Genomic DNA, 21,933 nt, shown 5'->3' with positions numbered 1-21,933 from the left:
TTATGTCCGGGGGCCTCCCAAGTGGCACAGCGGTCTAAGGCACTATATCGCAATGCTGGAGGCATCACTAGAGACCCGGGTTTGATCCCGGGCTGTATCACAATCGGCTGTGATCGGGAGTCCCATAGGGCGGCGCACAATTGGCCCAGCGTCGTCTGGGTTCGGGGAGGGTTTGGCCGGAGGGCTTTACTTGGCTCATTGTGCCTCGGTCATCAGTTGAACCGTGCTTCCTCTGACACATTGGTGCGGCTGGCTTCCGGGTTAAGCGGGTGGGTGTCAAGAAGTGCGGTATGGAATATTGTTAACATTGTGGGAAGCAACAGTTAACTTAATAGTTATAAAATACTTGATCTAGCTGTCAAACATTTAGTTGTGAATTCCATACTGTACTTCAATCACCTGGCGCGTACTGCACCAACAGTGAGTGACTCACAAGGCTCCGGTCTCATGTTGTATTCTTGTAAACAAACACCACGTGACATGTGACTGGGGACTACGCTAAGCTACATTAATATTGTGACAGGTGAAATGAAGAACGCAATGTTTTTTTTCTGCTAAAGTACTGCACAAGTTGACTGCAGATATTTATTTACTTAAAGTATCTACAAATATTCAACTGTATAAAAAAAAAAAGTAATATATAGTTTCAACGGCATTGATGGTATTTAAAAACCATCCTGTGGCTTTTTCCAAATACCCTGATTTATGGTATACCGCCCAAGACTAGTATCATCCACATTATTGTAGAAGTGTTTAGAAACATATTATAGTCTTATTTACAATACAAGTGACTCCAAAATGACACAATACATTATTTTTATTTATATATATACACACACCATTTAGCATACACCCCTCCAACCAGACATGCTTTATCTACTAATTTGCTGGATGCAGAGTTCAAGTGAAGGTCAACAAATCTTAGAGAAAGCAGACTGTATTGCAATCCTCTCTGATGTGTGGTTGAATGTTCGTGGGCAAGGAATAATTAACTACATAATCTCCACCCCATAACCAGTATTCTACAAGAGCACAGACACAAGGGACAACAGACACACCGGTCTCTACATTGCAGATGAGCTGAAGGCAGTCATCAATGACCTTGGACCACAGAAAGTATTTGTACTGGTGACAGACAATGCTGTGAACATGAAGGCTGCTTGGTCTAAAGTGGAGTCCTACCCTTACATCACACCCATTGGCTGTGCCGCTCATGCATTGAATCTGCTCCTCAAGGACATCATGGCACTGAAAACAATGGATACACTCTACAAGAGAGCCAAGGAGATGGTTAGGTATGTGAAGGGTCATCAAGTTATAGCAGCAATCTACCTCACCAAGCAAAGTGAGAAGAATAAGAGCACCACATTGAAGCTGCCCAGCAACACCCGTTGGGGTGGTGTTGTCATCATGTTTGACACTCCTGGAGGGGAAGGAGTCTCTCCAAGAAATGGTTTTATCACAGACCCATCAAGAGGATCCTCCTGGATGATGTATTTTGGGAGAGTGGTAAGCAGCCTGAAACTCTTGAAACCTATAGCAGTAGCCATTGCACAGATTGAGGGAGACTGCTTGCAGATGTAAGAGAAGAAATCTGTATTGCCCTGCCCACTTCACTGTTGCTCCAAGCAAAGGAAACTGCAGTTCTGAAATACATCAAAAAGCGTGAAGACTTCTGACTGAAGCCCATACATGCCACAGCGTACACGTTGGACCCCAGGTATGCTGGCAAGAGCATCCTGTCTGGTGCAGAGATCAACAAGGCCTATGGTGTAATCACTACCGTGTCTCGCCACCTTGGCCTGGATGAGAGCATGGTTCTTGGCAGTCTGACGAAGTACACTTCCAAACAAGGGCTTTGGGATGGAGATACAATATGGCAGTTGTGCCAACATATCTCAATCGGCCACCTGGTGGAAGGGACTTTGTTGATCTGAGACTCTTTCCACTGTTGCCTCCATCATCTTCCAAATCCCACCAACATCAGTCATGGAAGCCTGTGAGGAAGACAACCAAAGCGTAAGTTTCTAAACTATCCAATGCAAAAAACATCTACATTTAAATGGTATTAATATTAATTTGCATATATTTATGTTAATTCCCGTTAATTCCAACTGAAAATGTACACCTCTGAATATTCCCCAAAATGTGCAACCTTAGTGCTACTTCAAAGAATCTCAATTTGAATACTTTTTCGTTACTACATGATTCCATATGTGTTATTTCATAGTTTTGATGTCTTCCCTATTATTCTACAATGTAGAAAATAGTTTTACTATAAAGAAAAACCCTGGAATGAGTAGGTGTGTCCAAACTTTTGACAGGTAAATCTTTTTTTCTCCCCTTTTTCGTGATATGCAATTGGTAGTTATAGTCTAAAGTCCTGTCTCATCACTGTAACTCCCGTATGGACTCGGGAGAGGCGAAGGTCGAGAGCCGTACAATCCAGGTGTGCAAAGCTCTGTGACTTACCAAGAAATTCTCACAGCTGTAATCACTGCCAAAGGGTATTCTAACAATATCGACTCGGGTGTGAATACTTATATAAATTAGATATGTGTATTTAATTTTCAACTAATGTTTTCACTTTTTCATTATGGGGTATTGTGTGTAGATGGGTAAGAAAAAACATATATTTAACCCATTTTGAATTCAGGCTGTAACACAACAAAATGTGAAATAAGTCAAGAGGTACAGTTGAAGTCGGAAGGTTACATACACCTTAGCCAAATACATTTAAACTCAGTTTTTCACAATTCCTGACATTAATCCTATTAAAAATTCCCTGTTTTACGTCAGTTAGGATCACCACTTTATTTTAAGAATGTGAAATGTCAGAATAACAGTGGAGAAAATGATTTATTTCAGCTTTTATTTATTTCATCACATTCCCAGTGGGTCAGAAGTTTACATACACTCAATTAGTATTTGGTAGCATTGCCTTCAAATTGTTTAACTTGGGTCAAACGTTTCGGGTAGCCATCCACAAGCTTCCCACAGTAAGTTGGGTGAATTTTGGCCCATTCCTCCTGATAGCTGGTGTAATCGAGTCAGGTTTGTAGGCCTCCTTGCTCGCACACGCTTTCTCAGTTCTGGCCACAAATTTTCTATAGGATTGAGGTCAGGGCTTTGTGATGGCCACTCCAATACCTTGACTTTGTTGTCCTTAAGCCATTTTGAAACAACTTTGGAAGTATGCTTAGGGTAATTGTCCATTCGGAAGACCCATTTGCGACGAAGCTTTAACTTCCTGACTGATGTCTTGAGATGTTGCTTCAATATATCCACATAATTTTCCTGCCTCATGATGCCATCTATTTTGTGAAGTTGCACCAGACCCTCCTGCAGCAAAGCACCCCCACAACATGATGCTGCCACCCCCATGCTTCATGGTTGGGATGGTGTTCTTCGGCTTGCAAGCATCCCCCTTTTTCCTTCAAACATAACGATGGTCATTATGGCCAAACAGTTCTATTTTTATCAGACCAGAGGACATTTCTCCAAAAAGTACAATCTTTTTCTCCATGTGCAGTTCCAAACCGTAGTCTGGCTGAGCAGCCTTTCAGGTTATGTCGATATAGGACTTGTTTTACTGTGGATATAGATACTTTTGTACCTGTTTCCTCCAGTGTCTTCACAAGGTCCTTAGCTGTTGTTCTGGGATTGATTTGCACTTTTCACACCAAAGTACTTTCATCTCTAGGAGACAGAACACGTCTCGTTCCTGAGCGGTATGACGGCTGCGTGGTCCCATGGTGTTTATACTTGCGTACTATTGTTTGTACAGATGAAAATGGTACCTTCAGGCATTGGGGAAACTGCTCCCAAGTTTGAATCAGACTTGTGGAGGTCAACAATTTTTTTCTGAGGTCTTGGCTGATTTCTTTTGATTTTCCCATGATGTCAAGCAAAGAGGCACTGAGTTTGAAGGTAGGCCTTGAAATACATCCACAGGTACACCTCCAATTGACTCAAATGATGTCAATTAGAATATCAGAAGCTTCTAAAGCTATGACATCCTCTGGAATTTTTCAAGCTGTTTAAAGGCACAGTCAACTTAGTGTAAGTAAACTTCTGACCCACTGGAATTGTGATACAGTGAATTATAAGTTAAATAATCTGTAAACAATTGTTGGAAAAATGATGTGCTAACCGACTTGCCAAAACAATAGTTTGTTAACAAGAAATTTGTGGAGTGGTTGGAACACCATTAAAACTAGTTATTTTCATACTTCAACTGTATGAATATGCTAAGGCACTGTATGTACAAAAAGTGCTGTAATTTCTAAATTTCTAAACGGTTCACCCGATATGGATGAAAATATTCTCAAATTAAAGCTGACTGTCTGCATTTCAATGGCGTGGTCATTTGTATCTGGAGTAGAGAAAGAAAAAAAAAAATGTTCACTGTTCCAATACTTTTGGAGCTCACTGTATGTAATGGATGAATCCTAATTCTATGGTGGCAGACTCACCTAGCATGTTAGTGGGCAAGCCTAGTAAGCTGTGCAGTAAATCGTGGACCTCTCTGTATCTCTGTATAACATACGCCAACAGTCTCGCCGAGAACTGCCACCATGTCTACAATACATGGGGAACCGGGATCACAGTGAGAAAAATATGGTCCTTTTTATTGAGAAAAATGCAGTGTAGTATGTTACACCAAAAGAGAAACTTAAGTTATTGCTCACCCTTTTGAATAATTAATATTTCAATTACTTGTTTTAAATCAAACTTTTCATCTACTTTCACTAAGACTGTTTCACAGTTTTTGTTCTTGTTTTACCAGACCTGGTAACAAAGGATCTAAATGACACAGGAAAACCACTAAATAACCCTGCTTGGTATCAATTACTGAGTAATGAAACTTAATCACCTACTTTGAATTTCCAATGCAGACAAGAAAACGAAACAGGGAACACCCCACCCACACCAAACTCATTATGGATCAGAATTATGGTCGTTCCATGAAATAAGTGCCTTTTACATCCCTTTGATATTTTAGTTAGAAATTGTGCACCAATATTGAATTTAAAAGCCTGTTATATTCAATGAAGTGCCAATTAATATAGAACACATGGATAATTGAATAATTCAATTTTTTTATATGAATAAAGAGTTGTTAAAGTGCCAAAATACCGCACTTTGACATGTTCCCTCTGTGACTTAAAGGAACATTTTTATCCACTTAAGTTTTCCACATCATTATAAAGCCCTAGTTATTTTGTTGCTTTGAGAAAGTACATTCTAATTATTATTATTTATTTAATGTGATTAGTTATTCATTTTAAGGTAAAAAAACCTGTCTCTTATTTTATAGGTCAACCCTGTTACAAAAACTGAACTCTCGTTTTAATATGGTGAACCTATTCCTTTTAATTTTTTTTTCAAAAGAAACATCTAATAGTAATGTCTAGTGTAAAAGCAGGTGAGCTGGTTCTACTCTTGTCAATTGTCTGATGTTTTGTGGTGGAAAACTGAGTAGGCCGAGCATAACAAGTCAGCCAACCCTATTACCCATAGATAGGCAGGCTAGAAATGTTTTAAATTGTTTTTTTTTCATTCACTTGCCCCTCCCTGTTGTATACAATAAGCTTCCATTCCCCCTGTCATAAGGGGATTTATTGCTGATTTAAGATGAACTCGTCAACCCTGTTACTTTATTTGGCACTTACTATAGTTATTTTTATTATTTTACCTTTTCTATTAAGTTGAACATGTGCTCTTTATGACAGAATATTAAAATGGTGAAATAGTTTTTTCCCCCATCAAAACATCTTAAAAGCACCGAATTGGTAGAACAACCCATTGCCTGCTCTGGGGTTAATATCAGAGTCATACAAACTGAGTACCATTATATTTAGCCAAACTCTTGGTACTATACACCTATGGCTCTGGTTAATAAGGAGTTTGTCAGTGCTAGATACTCTTGATGATGTCTAAAAACTTCCTACACATATAAATGTCCATGTGAACATATCACAACTGGAAGTGGGCATCCTTCTTACCATGTCTGTAGCGGTCCTGCAGGGCTGCCACCCCAGGGCCCACAGCCAGCAGTGCTTTCTGGATGACGTTGGTAGGGATGTGGCCCGGGTACAGTCTGTCATAGTGGCTGTCTGCAGAGTCTAGACCACTATGCTGCTGACGGACACACAGGGCCGTAGGGGAGAGCAAACACCATCAGACATGATAATGCAGAACACCTGACTCTGAAGCAGTCATTCATCCCATCCACAATGGCTCATCAATTATCAATGCTCAGATGGGGCCACAGGTAGTTTCCAGTGCTCTAGTTTACTGTCAAACAGTGATGAATTTTCCTAGTAAATGAGTAGTACATGAGGCCAGCAAGGAAATTAGTGTGATGGGAATCTTGGAACGCATTTTGAGTTTCACATTAACTGTATGTTTACAAAGCACACATGACACAAAAAAGCATTTTACAAACAGGACATCATTATCAGTGTTGAGGGGTAGTGAACTACATGTAGTTCAACTAGTAATTTAACAACATTTTGCAGTAACTTGGTGGTAGTTGAACTAAATTCAAATCTAGGTAGTGTTTTCAGTGGTTAAAACGTTTTTTACTGTGTAACTTACTACTGGAACTACAGACTACTTTTTTGGCTAAAATAAAATATGGGTGAAGAACGCAATAATTTCCTTTCTTTTTCAGCATAAGACATGCCAAATTCTCACTTGAAACATACTATAAATTATGACCCCAAAGTAATCTGTCTTGCAATTTGTAGTCTGACATTTCAGATTTACATATGATCATTTTTCAGAGACTAGTCTCAGACTAGGACACTGACATTAGTATGATATGTTACGTTTGGTATGGTTACATAAGATAGGTTACTTAAAGCAAAAACGAAACGTCTAGCATGGTTGCGTGTTCTAATTTCATCAAGGACAACTTCAGCACTTTGGCTACTTTGCAACTACTTACCATGTTAGCTAAACCTTTTCCTAACCCTTTAACCTACCACCTTACCCCAAACCTTGCCTTGTTAATGTTAGCTAGCATTAGCAACCTAGCTAACATTAGCCAAAACAAATGTAAATTCATAAAAGAATCATACGTTTTGCAAATTTGTAACATACTGTACGAATTTATTCTACAAATTGTAATTCGTAACATATCATACGGAATGGATGGACATCCACAAATTAATACATACCATACAAAATGTAATATATCATACTAAATGGAGTATCTCAGAGTTACATACAGATTAATATGAAATGCTCTGTGACCATGTTGTTTCACAGAGTATTTTGAATGTAGTGAACTACTTTTTCAAAGTAACTTTAGTTAAGTAAACTATATTTTTCTTAAGGGTAGCTTTAGTGTGAATTACTGTATTATATTCTATTGTATCTTAGTCTATGCCGCTGTGACAATACTTAGATTTGTGTTTGTGTATATGTTGTGAAATTATTAGATATTACTTGTTATATATTACTGCACTGTAGGAGCTAGAAACATAAGCATTTTGCTACACCTGCAATAACATCTAATAAACACATGTATGTGACCAATAACATTTTATTTCAATGAATTGGTAGCTTGGTAAACTAGACTACTCCGCTGTCCAAGACTCCACCTCCTGCACGCCTGCCTTCCTTGTGCTGGGTAGAGATCTGCACCCCTGCAGAGATGACGTTTGGTCGGCCCCTGGATAGCCCTCCTGTTCCCCTGGGGCCGGAGTATGCCCGGAAACTCCAGGACCGCCTGGAGACAGCCCACACCTTTGCCAGAGAGCAGCTGGTGAATGCAGGTGTGAGGCAGAAGAGGAACTATGACGTGCACACCCGGGGAAGGCACTTTGTGGCTGGGGTGCTGGTCTGGGTCTACAGCCCCCTGAGGAAGAAAGGCAGATGCCCCAAGTGGGACAGCCACTGGGTGGGGCCCTGCAGCGCCCTGGAGAAGGTAGGGGGTTGTGTACCAGGTACAGCTTCCTCCCAGGGGGAGAAAGGAGGCACTGCAACTGGACAGGTTACCCAGGGACCCCCACAATCCCCCCCTCTGGCAATGACATTCCCCAAGCACCCACACTCAGGCACCACAGACCAGGCTCCAGACAGCCCATCATTACAATACATTTCGTAAATGTAAAAAAAACCTGATGTATTATTAGCTAACTAGCTACAGTGCAGGCTAACTCAAATGAGCTGCTAACGACGTAGCTAGTATGCTATCTAGCCAACTTTACATGCTGTATAGCTAGCTAGCTAAGTGAATTAAATATCACCAACTACCTAACTTCATATTAGCTCGCTATCTTGATGTATTTATCATTGTAAAAAACAAACTTCAAATGCATTTGTAGGTAGCTACCTAACAGCCATGGAGGAGGGTGAAAGGATAGCAGCCCCAACTGTCAGTGAAAGTAGGCTATTCTGGATAAGGCAGGTACTTTTTGTGTGGTTCCTGTCCTTAGAAGTGAGGACAGAGTTATACTAAATTATACTTATTTGAGTATAATGAAGTCTGTTTCTTTTGATGTTTTATGTCCTCTGATACAGAGAGCTGTGAAAGCCTGTCTGCAGATGAGGTCACAATGAAGAGCAGTGGTTCTCAGTCCTGCTCCTGGGGACTCAAAGGGGTGCACATTTTTGTTTTTGCCTTAGCACTGCACAGCTGATTCAAATGATCAACTCATCAAGTGGTATTTATGTATTCATTTGTGATGCTATCCTTGATATGATCCTGCTGTTGCCACATGCTACACATGCACATATGTGTGCACATGCATCTATCATTCCTATGTTATCATGATTTGTTATCAGGAATATTATACTTTAGTAATCCACAATGACCTGGTGATGTAAAGGTCTAATAATGACATTTCTTCCATATTCCTACAGATACCTTGCAATTGGAGATTCCTTCAAAACGATTGCCTACAGTTACTGTGTAGGGCACTGCAAGGTTGGGTGACCAGGGCCATCTGGAACTGCCTCCTAGGGGAATTCAGGCGTGTGAAGGCTACCTGTGTCCTGCATAACTTAATGAGGATGGGCACGAGGACCAGCAGGGGATCTGTAGCTCGCCGTTGTGTGCCGGAGGAGAGGTCTGCTGCTCTGCAGGATATTTCAAGGATTGGGGGGTCAACAACGCAGCACGGGAGGCAATCCGTGTGCGGGAGATCTTTACTCCCTACTTCTTCAGAGGGTGCTGTACACTGGCAACACCACTATGCACAACCAAAGGCTATTTTTAAGAGCCATCCACATTGCAATAAGAGTATTCTCACAATTACTTAGCTATGTCAACTGCAGTTATTCAATTCCCAGTTTCTCTCCCTTTGATTTGATTTCTACTTCTCAAGTAAGGGTGCTGTCTGTATAAAAACAAAACAGGCTCTTTTAAGAGTCACCCATATTGAAAAAATGTAGCACAATTAGACACCCTATAACCCACACACTCATGTATCAATCTAATTGATGGATTGTGTTGTACAGTAAGCAGGCTCAGGTGTAACTGTGGCTCCTTCCACCTTCAAAGAATAGGCAAAAGGACCAACCATGGAGAATAGCAAGACACTTCATTATTTCTAATTATATAACTACGCTATATTGTTTGTTCTCGTGTGTCTGTGCATGTTTTTTCGGTATAAAGTACTAGTGTGGACACCAGGTGAGGCCACACACAGATTCCTGTTGAACACGGTCTCTTTAACTACCTTATTTTCTCAATAACAGTCTCACCTTCACTTCATCCCTCTTCCCTTCTCCCTAAATCCTCTAGGTTATATCAGCTGTCTCGGTGAACCCCTCCCGCATCTGAACTGGCTACATACAGGGCACAGCATGATGAGAGGTTAGAGGTCACTTGGTCAGGTCAAAAGGAAGTGTTATGCTTAACATTGAAATACAGATAGAGATGTAGTAGTCCCAGAGTTAATGATCCAAGGTCAGTTTTGCATTTCACCTCCTTATGATTATGATGACCGACAGTGTTAAAAAAAAACAAAAAAAAACAAGGCTTAATGTGATCTCTCTCTGTCCATCTGTCGTCTGCAGGTATGTTTTGATGTGAGAGGTTGCCAACCCCCCAGTCCCGTCATCACCACCTCACCTGCTCTGAAGATAACCTTTGGGCCAACTGGGGGCCCAAGGCTGGTTAGTAGACACCATGTAATTGTGATGAACTGAGAGAATATTAAGTTTAGTAGCACTGTAATTCATTAATCATATGCTGTCTTCCCTGCTCCTCACTTCTTACCACTGTCCCTTTGTCTTTTACACCTCCCTTCTTTCTCTTTTTATAATGAACACCAGATGTGCATTGCAGTACTTCTTTCAATAAAGTGTTTCACATTCTCTGCTGGTTGAAAGTAAGTCTCTCATTTGATTAAATACTACACCTATCCTGTGTCCTCAGATCAGTGCAGATGAAGGAAATTAGATATTGAGATGAACAGGTTTTAGAGTATTTACACGACGCATAGAAGTTTAGTGTACTGTTTATTTTATTCTGTATATATGAATTACAAATCAATCTTTAACTAGTTAAATCATATTTCTAGTCTTGCATAGTTACAGTATGTAACCATTGATGTCCCAGGACCAGGATTGGTAAACACTTTTAAAGTGTATAATTGTAATACATACATGCAGGTAGATACAGCATCATTCAAAGACTGGAGTTTGATACGCCTGGTATTGGATATGACTGAAAAAGAATGTCTCCAACACATTCATACATGAACTGCACCTTTATTTGCCAAGGTAGAGTAAATGATCAGTGAATATATTCAATGTACAGGCTACAATGTGGGGATCTAATGCTTGGTAATAACATGTATTTACAACTTGCATCTTTGGCACAATAAAGTTATATTATACTCAATCCAAAGGCTTCATTAGTGTCATTAATGTTTTAAGTCGATACAACCGGCTATGATAGCTAGGTTCTGACCTAATATTTAAGGTTCCCTACACAGATCGGCTACATAGCTAGCTATACATCCTGTATGCCTGTGGTATTTTTTATCCTCCACTACACAACAAGCAAGAAAATAGTTAGCTGCATTGCATGGAAAATATCAGCAAGCCAAAATTATACATAAAACTTTGCAGTAAATGCTTCAGCTAGCTAGATTCTTCACATCCACTGTTTCACAAGACTACAGCCTGGTTTGCTGGTTCTCTCAGGAGTCCGTAAAACATTAATCACTAATTACAATTCTATGCAGCCAGTTCAGATGCAGGAGAAGAGGAGATGCAGATGGAGAAGAGGAGAAAGGGACGAAGTGAAAGAGAGAGAGATCTTTGTGGGCTATACTCGGCCTTGTCTCAGGATGGTAAGTTGGTGGTTGAAGATATCCCTCTAGTGGTGTGGGGGCTGTGCTCTGGCAAAGTCGGTGGGGTCATATCCTGCCTGTTTGGCCCTGTCCGGGGTTATCATCAGATGGGACCACAGTGTCTCCTGACTCCTGTCTCAGCCTCCAGTATTCATGCTGCAGTAGTTTGTGTCGGGGGAATAGGGTCAGTCTGTTATATCTGGAGTATTTCTCCTGTCTTATCCGGTGTCCTGTGTGAATTTAAGTATGCTCTCTCTAATTCTTTCTCTCGGAGGACCTGAGCCCTAGGACCATGCCTCAGGACTACCTGGCATGATGACTCCTTGCTCCTCCAGTCCACCTGGCCGTGCTGCTGCTCCAGTTTCAACTGTTCTGCCTGCGGCTATGGAACCCTGACCTGTTCACCGGACGTGCTACCTGTCCCAGACCTGCTGTTTTCAACTCTCTATAGAGACAGCAGGAGCGGTAGAGATACTCTCAATGATTGGCTATGAAAAGCCAACTGACATTTACTCCTGAGGTGCTGACTTGTTGCACCCTCGACAACTACTGTGATTATTATTATTTGACCATGCTGGTCATTTATGAACATTTGAACATCTTGGCCATGTTCTGTTATAATCTCCACCCGGCACAGCCAGAAGAGGACTGGCCACCCCTCATAGCCTGGTTCCTCTCTAGGTTTCTTCCTAAGTTTTGGCCTTTCTAGGGAGTTTTTCCTAGCTGCCGTGCTTCTACACCTGCATTGCTTGCTGTTTGGGGTTTAAGGCTGGGTTTCTATACAGCACTTTGATATATCAGCTGATGTAAGGGCTATATAAATACAATTGATTTGTTGAACAATAATCTGTGTGTGGCCTCACCTGGTGTCCACACCACACAAAGTGGCTGCTGAGTACTTTATGCTGAAAAACATGAACGGACACACGAGGACAAACAATATAGCGTAGTTATAGAAACAATGAATTGTCTTACTATTCTCCATGGTTGGCCCTCTTGCCTATTCTTTGAAGGTGGAAGGAGCCAGTTATACACCTGAGCAACACAATCCATCAATCAGATTGATACATGAGTGTGTAGATGTGGGTTATAGGGTGTCTAATTGTTCTACATGTTTTCAATATGAGTGATTTAAAATGACCTGTTTTATTTTTGTACAGACATCACACCCCTACCTAAACAGCACCCTCACCTGAGAAGTAGAAATCAAAGTGAGAGAAACTGGGAATTGAATAACTGCAGTAAGTAATGGAAATGGAAGAACACTCTTATTGCAATGTGAATGACTCTTAAAAGAGCATTTGGTTGTGCATAGTCTATGGTTTGTGCATAGCCAGGGAACAACACCCTCTTCGAAGAAGTAGGAGGTGAAGATCTCCCTCTTGCTGCGTTGCTGGACCCCATCCTTGAAACATCCTGCAGAGCCTTGTGTCCATCCTCATGAAGTTATTTTGTTATTTAACTAGGCAAGCCAGTTAAGAACAAAATTATTTACAATGACGGCCTAGGGTGGCTGGGTTTCTGTACAGCACTTTGATATATCAGCTGATGTAAGAAGGGCTAGTTAACAGTGGGTTAACTGCCTTGTTCAGGGGCAGAATGACAGATTTTTACCTTGTCAGCTCAGGGATTTGATCTAGCAACCTTTCGGTTACTGGCCCAATGCTCTAACCACTATGCTACCTGCCGCCCCAAAGTTATTTTTTATTTCACCTTTATTTAACCAGGTAGGCTAGTTGAGAACAAGTTCTCATTTGCAACTGCGACCTGGCCAAGTTATGCAGGACACAGGTAGCCTTCACACACCTGAATTCCTCCAGGAGGCAGTCCTAGATGGCCCTGGTCACCCAACCTTGCAGTGCCCTACACAGTAACTGTAGGCAATCGTTTTGAAGGAATCTCCAGTTACAAGGCATCTGTAGGAATATGGAAGACAATGTAATTAGACTTTTACATCACCAAGTCATTGTGGATTACTAAAGTATAATATTCCTGATAACAAATCATGATAACATTGGAATGATAGATGCATGGGCACACATATGTGCATGTGTAGCATGTGACAATAACAGGATCATATTAAGGATAGCATCACAAATGAATACATAAATACCACTTGAAGCGTGATGATGAGTTGACCATTTGAATCAGCTGTGCAGTGCTAAGGCAAAAACAAAAATGTGCACCCCTTTGAGTCCCCAGGACCAGGACTGAGAACCACTGCTCTCCATTAGGACCTCTTCATATGTAGACAGGTTTCATAGCTCTCTTTATTTGAGGACAGAAAACCTCACAAGAAACAGACTTCATTATAGTCTGTTACTATTATGTTACTATTATCTCCATCCTCACTTCTAGGGACAGGAACTAAACAAAAGTACCTGCCCTATCCAGAATAACTTACTCTCTCACTGACAGTTGGGGCTGCTATCCTATCACCCTCCTCCATGGCTGTTAGCTAGCCAACGTTACCTACAAATGCATTTGGAGTTTGTTTATCACTGTAAAAAAAACACATCAAGATAGCTAACTAATAGGAAGTTAGGTAGATGGTGATATTTAATTCACTTAGCTAGCTATCTATACAGTATTTGAAGTTGGCTAGACAGCTAGCTAGCCAACTAAGTTAGCTAACGTTAGCTCATTTAGCAGCTCATGAGTTAGCCTGCACTGTAGTTAGTTAGCTAATAATATGTCGTTTTCGAAATCTATTTACTTACTTGAACAGGTTCTCCCAGCCATGTGGACAATTGAAAACAGGGCAGTAAAGTTTGTTTGCCACCAGAGCGTTTTAGAGGATATTACTATTGAACTATGTACCCATTTCATAACCAGACCTTCATATAACACGCCTACAAGCGAGTCACAATGGGCGGCCTAAGCCGTACGCAGCAACTTACTGCTATCTAGTGTACAGTCACCGTAATAGGTCACGTGGGCTGCAACAGAAAAAGTACAGCACAAAAAGCTGTAGTACATTGGGCCTTAATTTGGTAAGTACAACACTTCCTTATTTTTTGTAGCTTGGATGAATGGTCATGATATTGGGGCTCGCTCAACCCGAAAACCTTTTCAGTATGCAGGTAGTGCACTGCTGAGAAGAAAGTCAACGTTATGCCGTAAATGCATGGCTCCATAGCTAAGCCTACGGTAGTACGACAGTTGAGCAAGATGTCCACTGGCAGGGAAAAAAAGGAAATGGAGAGACCTACTTAGAAAATGTTTTCTGTACCTTGGCTGCATCTCTACGGTACATGCAGTTTAAAGTAGTTTTCTGGATCAGCGTGCGTTTGCAGTTGTCAAAACAAGAACATTGTTTCAGTTAGATTTCTCAAATTGCCTGGGAGGGGCAGTTGGACGTTGAAGCTGGAGCTCATTTACTGCATTGCTACACAATGTATTAAAGGTGCAATATGCAGAAATCGCTCTGCCATTTACTGGTTGATAAAATAGTTTGCCTAATTTCAGTTTTTGTGACAAAACAAGCAGTAATTGTGTAGAGCATCATTGTACCATCTAAACCACAGTGAAATATATTTACCATAACCAAGAATATTGTATGTTCAGTTATTTGAAGCTTGTATACAAAACTGAAAGTAAAAGATTGAGAAAACAATACTTAAGAATGGAAGCATAGGAATAGAGCACATAGAACATATCTACCATGTCTTAGACTGGCTTTCAATGAGAAAGACAGATCTATAACATTTATATGTGAATTTGATCAGGTAACCCAGAAAGTTACATATTGCAGTTTTAAAGACTAAAAAATACTATTTGGAGAACAGCAAAAACAAACAAAAAGGAACCCAGCCATTAATTATTATGTTTAAAGGTCTGTGGAAAGGCATATACAATTTCAAGCACTACTCATTTACTTGTGTAACAACATCACCTTTTAAATCTCTTTTCTCTTTCTCTTGAAGTGACTTCACTTTACAATTTCAAACTATTACAAGAATCCTCTCTCTCTGAGACTAAAAGGATTAAGAGTCAGTTCAATCTGTCCATTCTAGAGGTCGACCGATTATGATTTTTCAATGCCGATACCGATTATTGGAGAACAAAAAAAGCCGATACCGATTAATCGGGCAATTTTTATAGATATATTTGTAATAATGACAACAATACTGAATGAACAATGAACACTTTTATTTTAACTTAATATAATACATAAATAACATTATTTAGTCTCAAATAAATAATGAAACATGTTCAATTTGGTTTAAATAATGCAAAAACACAGTGTTGGAGAAGAAAGTTAAAGTGCAATATTTGCCATATAAAAAAGCTAACGTTTAAGTTCCTTGCTCAGAACATGAGAACATATGAAAGCTGGTGGTTCAATATTCCCAGTTCTTCAATATTCCCAGTTAAGATGTTTTAGGTTGTAGTTATTATAGGAACTATGACGCTTCGACTATTTCTCTATACCATTTGTATTTCATATAGCTTTGACTATTGGATGTTCTTATAGGCACTTTAGTATTGCCAGCCTAATCTCTGGAGTTGATAGGCTTGAAGTCATAAACAGCGCTGTGCTTCAAGCATTGCTAAGAGCTGCTGGCAAACGCAGTACAGTGATGTTTAAATGAATGCTTACATGCCTGCTGCTGCCTACCACCGCTCAGTCAGACTGCTCTATCAAATATCAAATCATAGACTTAATTATAATATAATAAACACAGAAATATGAGCCTTTGGTCATTAATATGGTCAAATCTGGAAACTATCATTTCGAAAACAAAACGTTTATTCTTTCAGTGAAATACGGAACCGTTCCGTATTTTATCGAACGGGTGGCAACCACAAGTATAAATATTGCTGTTACATTGCACAACCTTCAATGTTATGTCATAATTATGTAAAATTCTGGCGAATTAATTACGGTCACACCGTTCACAACGAGCCAACAACTGTTGTATATACCCTGACTCTGCTTGCACTGAACGCAAGAGAAGTGACACAATTTCCCTAGTTAATATTGCCTGCTAACATGAATTTCTTTTAACTAAATATGCAGGTTAAAAAAATATACTTCTGTGTATTGATTTTAAGAAAGGAATTGATGTTTATGGTTAGGTATGATTGTGCTTTTTTCGCGAATGCTCTTTTGTTAAATCATCACCTGTTTGGCGAAGTTGAAGTAGGGTGTTATTCGATGATAAATTAACAGGCACCGCATTGATTATATGCAACGCAGGATAAGCTACTTAACCTAGTAATATCATCAACCATGTGTAGTTAACTAGTGATTATGTGAAGATGTATTGTTTTTTGTAAGATACATTTAATGCTAGCTAGCAACTTACCTTGGCTCATTGCAGCCACAGGGTCCTTTTGATGCTGCAGTCGCGTAACAGGTGGTCAGCCTGCCACGCAGTTTTCTCTTGGATTGCAATGTAATCGGCCATAATCGGCGTCCAAAAAGGCCGATTATCGATTGTTCAAAACTTGAAATCGTCCCTAATTAATCGGTCATGGCGATTAATCGGTCGACCTCTAGTCCATACTGCAGGTCTGCCTGCCAAGACACTCCTGTCCTGTCTCTTTTTGAATTATCTGTTGATTACTAAGTACTGCTACACTATATTGCATTTATTTGTTGTTTTGACCTGAGGTGAAATGTTGAATGACAGAAATGTGCTTAGACGACGTACAGCAATGTTGGCTTTTAGACCCGCTTAACTGTGCATGCATCCCTAGTGCAACAGCTGCAAATAAACAAACAGAACAGCTGCCTCTACCCCATATTTCCTGTGAGTTATGTAGGTAACCTATCATTGCAGTGGCCTGGGACATAGGGTGTGGTTAATCCATTCGCTAAATAATAAGGTTTGATATTTGTTTACACAGGAAGCTGTATGAGACGTTGATGGAGAGGCATGGCCCGCATATCTCTACCCTCTTTGGACTCCTCCCTTCCAGGGATACCCCAGAGTGTGCTGGCTGTTTCCATGGAAGCTAAGTACCAATGCCAGCAGTGTCACCAGGTCCTGAGGAAGCCAGTCCAGGCTCAGTGTGGACATCGTTTCTGTGTCCATTGTTTCAAACTGCTCACCAGGTAGACTACTGTAGCTCTTCACCTCATCCCCACTACAGGCTCTGCAACCCCCCACCCTTCCTCAAGTTCCCCTTACTTTAATTAACCCTTTCTCACTGGGCATGCTGCTCCACCCCACGAAGTCTTGCTGTAGCTTTAGCACTGCAGTGTCTCTCTGTGGTGGTGGTGTTGTTGGTTCCTTGGCTCCCATCAGCATCTTGCCCTTCCACTTACCTCAGCCCCTGTCTGGATGAGTCAGCATGGGATTCTGTGTGTCGGTCTGCGGTGGGTGTGTGGTAGGGTTGGGCAGTATACACATTTCCATCCCTCCATACCATGCCTGTGGCATCCAAATAGTATTTTAATCCAGGCGTAGATTGTCTCTGCTGCTGTGACCAAGAAGCTTGATCTTGCAAGCTAATGTTAGCCACTTAACTAACATTAGCAAGTTAGCAAAACCCAGCTGGAGAGAATTTATTTGGCACATCTTAGATAGTTAACTTAATAGTTAAAAGGTATAAACATTTAGTAGTGAATTTCATACAAGTCTAACTTGATCACCTAACTTAAGTTGCGCTGTAGAGATGACTCCCTTCACAAAGCTCCCATTTTGCTCGTTGTGCTTCTTTGTAAACAAATGCCCATGACTGGCACAAACCGCTATTTTGGGAAACTAGTTCCTGTAAGCTTCATAATGAAAAATTATGAAGCGCGTGCTGCACGACAGTGAGTGACTCACAAGGCTCTGGTCTCTCATCGTTGTGTGCTTGTAAACAAACACCACGTGACTGGGGACTACTGTAAAATGAAATGAAGAAGGCAATGTTCTTTATCTCCTAACATATTGCACAAGTAGCTACAAATATTCAAATGTGTAAAAAAAACGTAAAATAAATAGTTTAAAAGGTTTTAAAAAATCATCCCGTGGCTTTTTCCAAATACCCCGGTATACGGTTGTAACGACTCTCGTCGTTGGTTGAAGGAGAGGAGGACCAAAACGCAGCGTGGTATGTATCCATATTTATTAGAATACTTTTATAGACGAACAAAACAATAAACAAAACGAAAGCAACGACGCTACAGTCCTGAACAAGAGAACAATGAAAAAACAATGAACGCACGAACAGGAACAATCACCCACAAACAAACAGTGAGAACAGCCTACCTTAATATGGTTCCCAATCAGAGACAACGTAAAACACCTGCCTCTGATTGAGAATCATATCAGGCTAGTTAGACAACCCTAAACCAATGAAAACACATAACATGAAATATACCCACCCAGCTCACGTCCTGACCAACTAAACAAAGACTAAACAAAGGAAATAAGGTCAGGAACGTGACAACAGTATACCGCCCAAGCCTAGTGTGTGGTAGCCAGTCAGATTAACACCAATACTGGTCCAGCCTCGACTGGAACTATCTGGAATGGATCTTACCTCTGGTGGTGCAACTGGACCAAGCTGATCTTGCTGATTCTTACTAAATATGTCTTCTCACTGGGAGTTTAACTATGTCACCATCTCACACTGCAGCTAATTATGTTTATTTGTGTTTTGTTCATTTCATTATAACACATTGTAGTTCTATTAACTTTGGGCACATTTTTTCTTCTGTGATTATGGAAAATATATTTCACAGTGGTTTAGATGGTACAATGATGCTCCACACAATTACTGCTTGTTTTCACACCTTTAGTCCTTTAAAGAGAAGTGGAACCATGTACGTTTTTATACTTCACCTGTTGCTAGAAATTTAGATATTTTTGCCTCTTAATTTGCTAACTTGAGTAAAAATGGTGCAGTGGAATGGAAAGAAGATGGAGTGAAGCTTCAGTTTTTCTTAGTTCCAGGATGTCCTGATTATCATCTGATTATAATTCGAGTATGTTCAAGACTGGACATGCATTTTTTAACTTGCAAAGTGACATTATCAGAGATCAGACTACGTAGAATCTGCACGGGAAAGAACAACAATAAGTTAAAGTGTACGTGGAAGCCTGGAAGATAATTGTAAATACTGGATGGGCGATTAGTTGTTTTATAAGGAGAAACGGACATTCAACTACGAACCCTCACTGTCACAGTCTTAACTCATTTAATATGATACATTTCACTACAGTTCAGGTCAACTACATTGTACTTGAAGTGCTATATTGGTGCTAATGTTGAAATTCAAGGGACAGTAATTTGGTAATTCCAGGAATTTGTACAATTTGTAATCCTGTTTCGCTTTAAACTCACTAGAAATTCCAGTTGCCACGTCATTTTCTAAGAATTTAATGGGGAGTGGTTTCAACATGGAGCTAGCTGATCATGGTTGGTTATCTAAATGCATACCACATAGTTAGTGGTTTCTAGTGGGACTACAGTATATTTCTGAGTCATAAACCCACACAGAAAACTCTCATAGGGGAACTATTATCTCCATTCACAGCCCTTCTCTGTCTACTGGTGGTCTGACTCCTCCTTCACACTAAAGCCTCTCAATCTGTGGATTTAAACATCAACCTTTTAATTTGTTTGCATCTTTGTGTTGCCTTGCATACTGATGCGCCTGTCGTTGTATGTCTTGCCCGTGCCCACTAATTATAGTATTCTTAATACCTATTATTACAATTCTTTGCAATGGATCTCGTTGGGCAAGTCTTGAAGTGACTTGCCCATTTGTGTTTATATATGTTTATCTGTATACTCCAAAGTGCTATATATGCTACATAATTACATGATTCATCTTTCTAGTTTAACCCTGTACTCTGTAGCCTACTGGTAATCATTGTAAATGCTGGTAGTGGTTCCGGTGAGGCTAAGAGCCCTCTAGTTGTTGGCCACTGAAATCATTTTGTACTGTAAAATCACATGACTTGTCTCCATCATCAGCTCCGGCCCAAAGCCCTGTGAAGCCTGTCGACAGGAGGAGATATATGAGGAGCCACAGTCCATTCTCAATAGTAATGAGGTACGGCTCCATTCCATTCATTTAACTTCTAACAACATCTCTGGTGAATCATGTTGCTCCTGGTGAAAAAAGGATATGAATTTCATTCATCTAAAGTATTTATTACAGTTCAATGTTTAAGACCCCCCCAGTCTGGTTGAACAGTAACAGTGAATGTGACAACTACTGTGTGTAATTAGAGTACTCTTTGTTCTTGTCACCTCCCTCAGGCTTTTCCAGACAATGCAGCTGGTAGAGAAATTGCCAGCCTACCTGCCAAATGTATCAGTGAGGGATGCTCTTGGACTGGTTGCATAAAAGAATATGAGGTATAGTATGGAGTTAATGCTTATGTTTTACTGGGTTGTCATTGGGTGATTCAAATGAGAATATCTTGTGCATGTTTTGAATTTGAGTTACCTGATTGGACGTCCCTCATGTCTCTCGTGTTGAGAGCCAATAGCAAAGCACACAGTAGCAATCTGACATGCTGACCAGACTGCCCCCATTGTGTGTGTGAGCGTTGCAAAATAAATGTACATATACATGTTATTCAATAATTGTATCTGCATAGCCAGGTGCTAAAATAGAACTTGGTCCCGCCTCTCCCATCTACTCATTGGTTTTTACAAGCGTATACCCACATGGGTGGTTGAAAGATGAACGAGGTCCACACTCCAGCACAGTTGGTGGCGATTAATGCACCTTAAAGTTAGTTGCCAATCATCATATAAAATCCACAGAAGAAGAGGAATGAACAGGAGAGATTAATCAAAGAAAACTAACTAAATATAGTTGGTTCACAGTTGGTTTTAGTATTTTAACCTGCGTGTCATGAAGGCGTTTGGTGGGGATAGACAAAATCAACACGTGGAACGGGTTTGGTTGTCATGTGAAAGTGAAACAGGATCTGCCTTTGTTATATGACTTGGAAAGTCCCTGGAGTTTTTTTAAAAATGAATCCTGTTAGGCGGAGTGTGGAAAGTACCCAAGACCTGCAGGCTTAGATTTACATTCTGTTTACCATCTGTCTTGATTAGTCTGAGAAATTCATAATAATAATAATAATAATACTGCTAAACTGCAAATTATTGTATTGTTGTTAGACTAATTTAACTGTAAATCCATTTGTCCATTGATTGTAGATACTGAAAACAGGAAGAGAGGGGAGTTTTATGAGGAACCAAACCTTGGCATTCTGCCAAGAGTTAAACTAACATGTACTGTTGTATAACAGGTAATGTTAGGGAGTGGGAAGTTTTAAGTTCATTGCTCTTTTATTTCTTCAGTTTGATCATTTTTGTATCTAATCGTAGGTTATAACTGTGTGTTTTGTGGGGGATGTTAAAAGACTGTCAACTCTATATATGTCTGGTAATTCAGTAAAACGTTTTTTTGGGGGTTAATGTGCTTCCTCAGAACTGTGGATAGAATTGTATTTACTTTCACAAGGGGGAAAAAAAGAAATGATACTGTCTGTGCTACATTTCTAGGGCCGATTCAGCAGAAAGTTCATGTGTTCATGCAGATTGTGCAGTTGAATGTCATGCTGACAACCAACTTGATGATTAGCACAACTTGTGCTAAAAATGTTTTATCGTGTAGGCGTTTCGTGTTGGTTCAGTGGCCTTTTAA

The 21,933-nt window shown here is 40.2% G+C and overlaps 1 protein-coding gene and 1 long non-coding RNA gene across 4 annotated transcripts in view; one reads left to right on the top strand and one right to left on the bottom strand.

Moving 5' to 3' along the window:
* Nucleotides 1-10,466: 10,466 nt before the first annotated feature.
* LOC129863914 (uncharacterized) lies at nucleotides 10,467-14,203 on the bottom strand. Of its 2 annotated transcripts, XR_008761030.1 has the most exons (3): nucleotides 14,039-14,202; nucleotides 13,432-13,790; nucleotides 10,467-13,234 (listed from the first exon to the last, which is right to left on the bottom strand). It is a non-coding gene; the product is annotated as an uncharacterized LOC129863914 (long non-coding RNA). The 2 variants fall into 2 exon arrangements; XR_008761029.1 differs by having other exon boundaries at nucleotides 10,467-13,790; nucleotides 14,039-14,203.
* Nucleotides 14,204-14,225: 22 nt separating this feature from the next.
* The window catches only part of LOC129863911 (TNF receptor-associated factor 2-like), a 31,147-nt gene continuing 23,439 nt past the window's right edge, over nucleotides 14,226-21,933 (top strand). Inside the window, exons 1-4 of one of the 2 annotated variants that reach the window (XM_055936319.1) lie at nucleotides 14,226-14,311; nucleotides 17,175-17,382; nucleotides 20,241-20,319; nucleotides 20,529-20,627. In XM_055936319.1, the coding sequence (XP_055792294.1) occupies nucleotides 17,204-17,382; nucleotides 20,241-20,319; nucleotides 20,529-20,627 (357 nt within the window). In that variant the 5' untranslated portion in view covers nucleotides 14,226-14,311; nucleotides 17,175-17,203. Of the gene's footprint in view, nucleotides 14,312-14,481; nucleotides 14,569-17,174; nucleotides 17,383-20,240; nucleotides 20,320-20,528; nucleotides 20,628-21,933 lie in introns of those variants that run through there. The other variant, XM_055936320.1, reaches the window with a different exon arrangement.

The sequence above is a fragment of the Salvelinus fontinalis genome, chromosome 10 (genome assembly GCF_029448725.1).
Source record: "Salvelinus fontinalis isolate EN_2023a chromosome 10, ASM2944872v1, whole genome shotgun sequence".
Taxonomy (NCBI): domain Eukaryota; kingdom Metazoa; phylum Chordata; class Actinopteri; order Salmoniformes; family Salmonidae; genus Salvelinus; species Salvelinus fontinalis.
The sequence above is the reverse complement of the archived record's forward strand: the minus strand, read 5'-3'. Positions and strand labels throughout refer to the sequence as shown.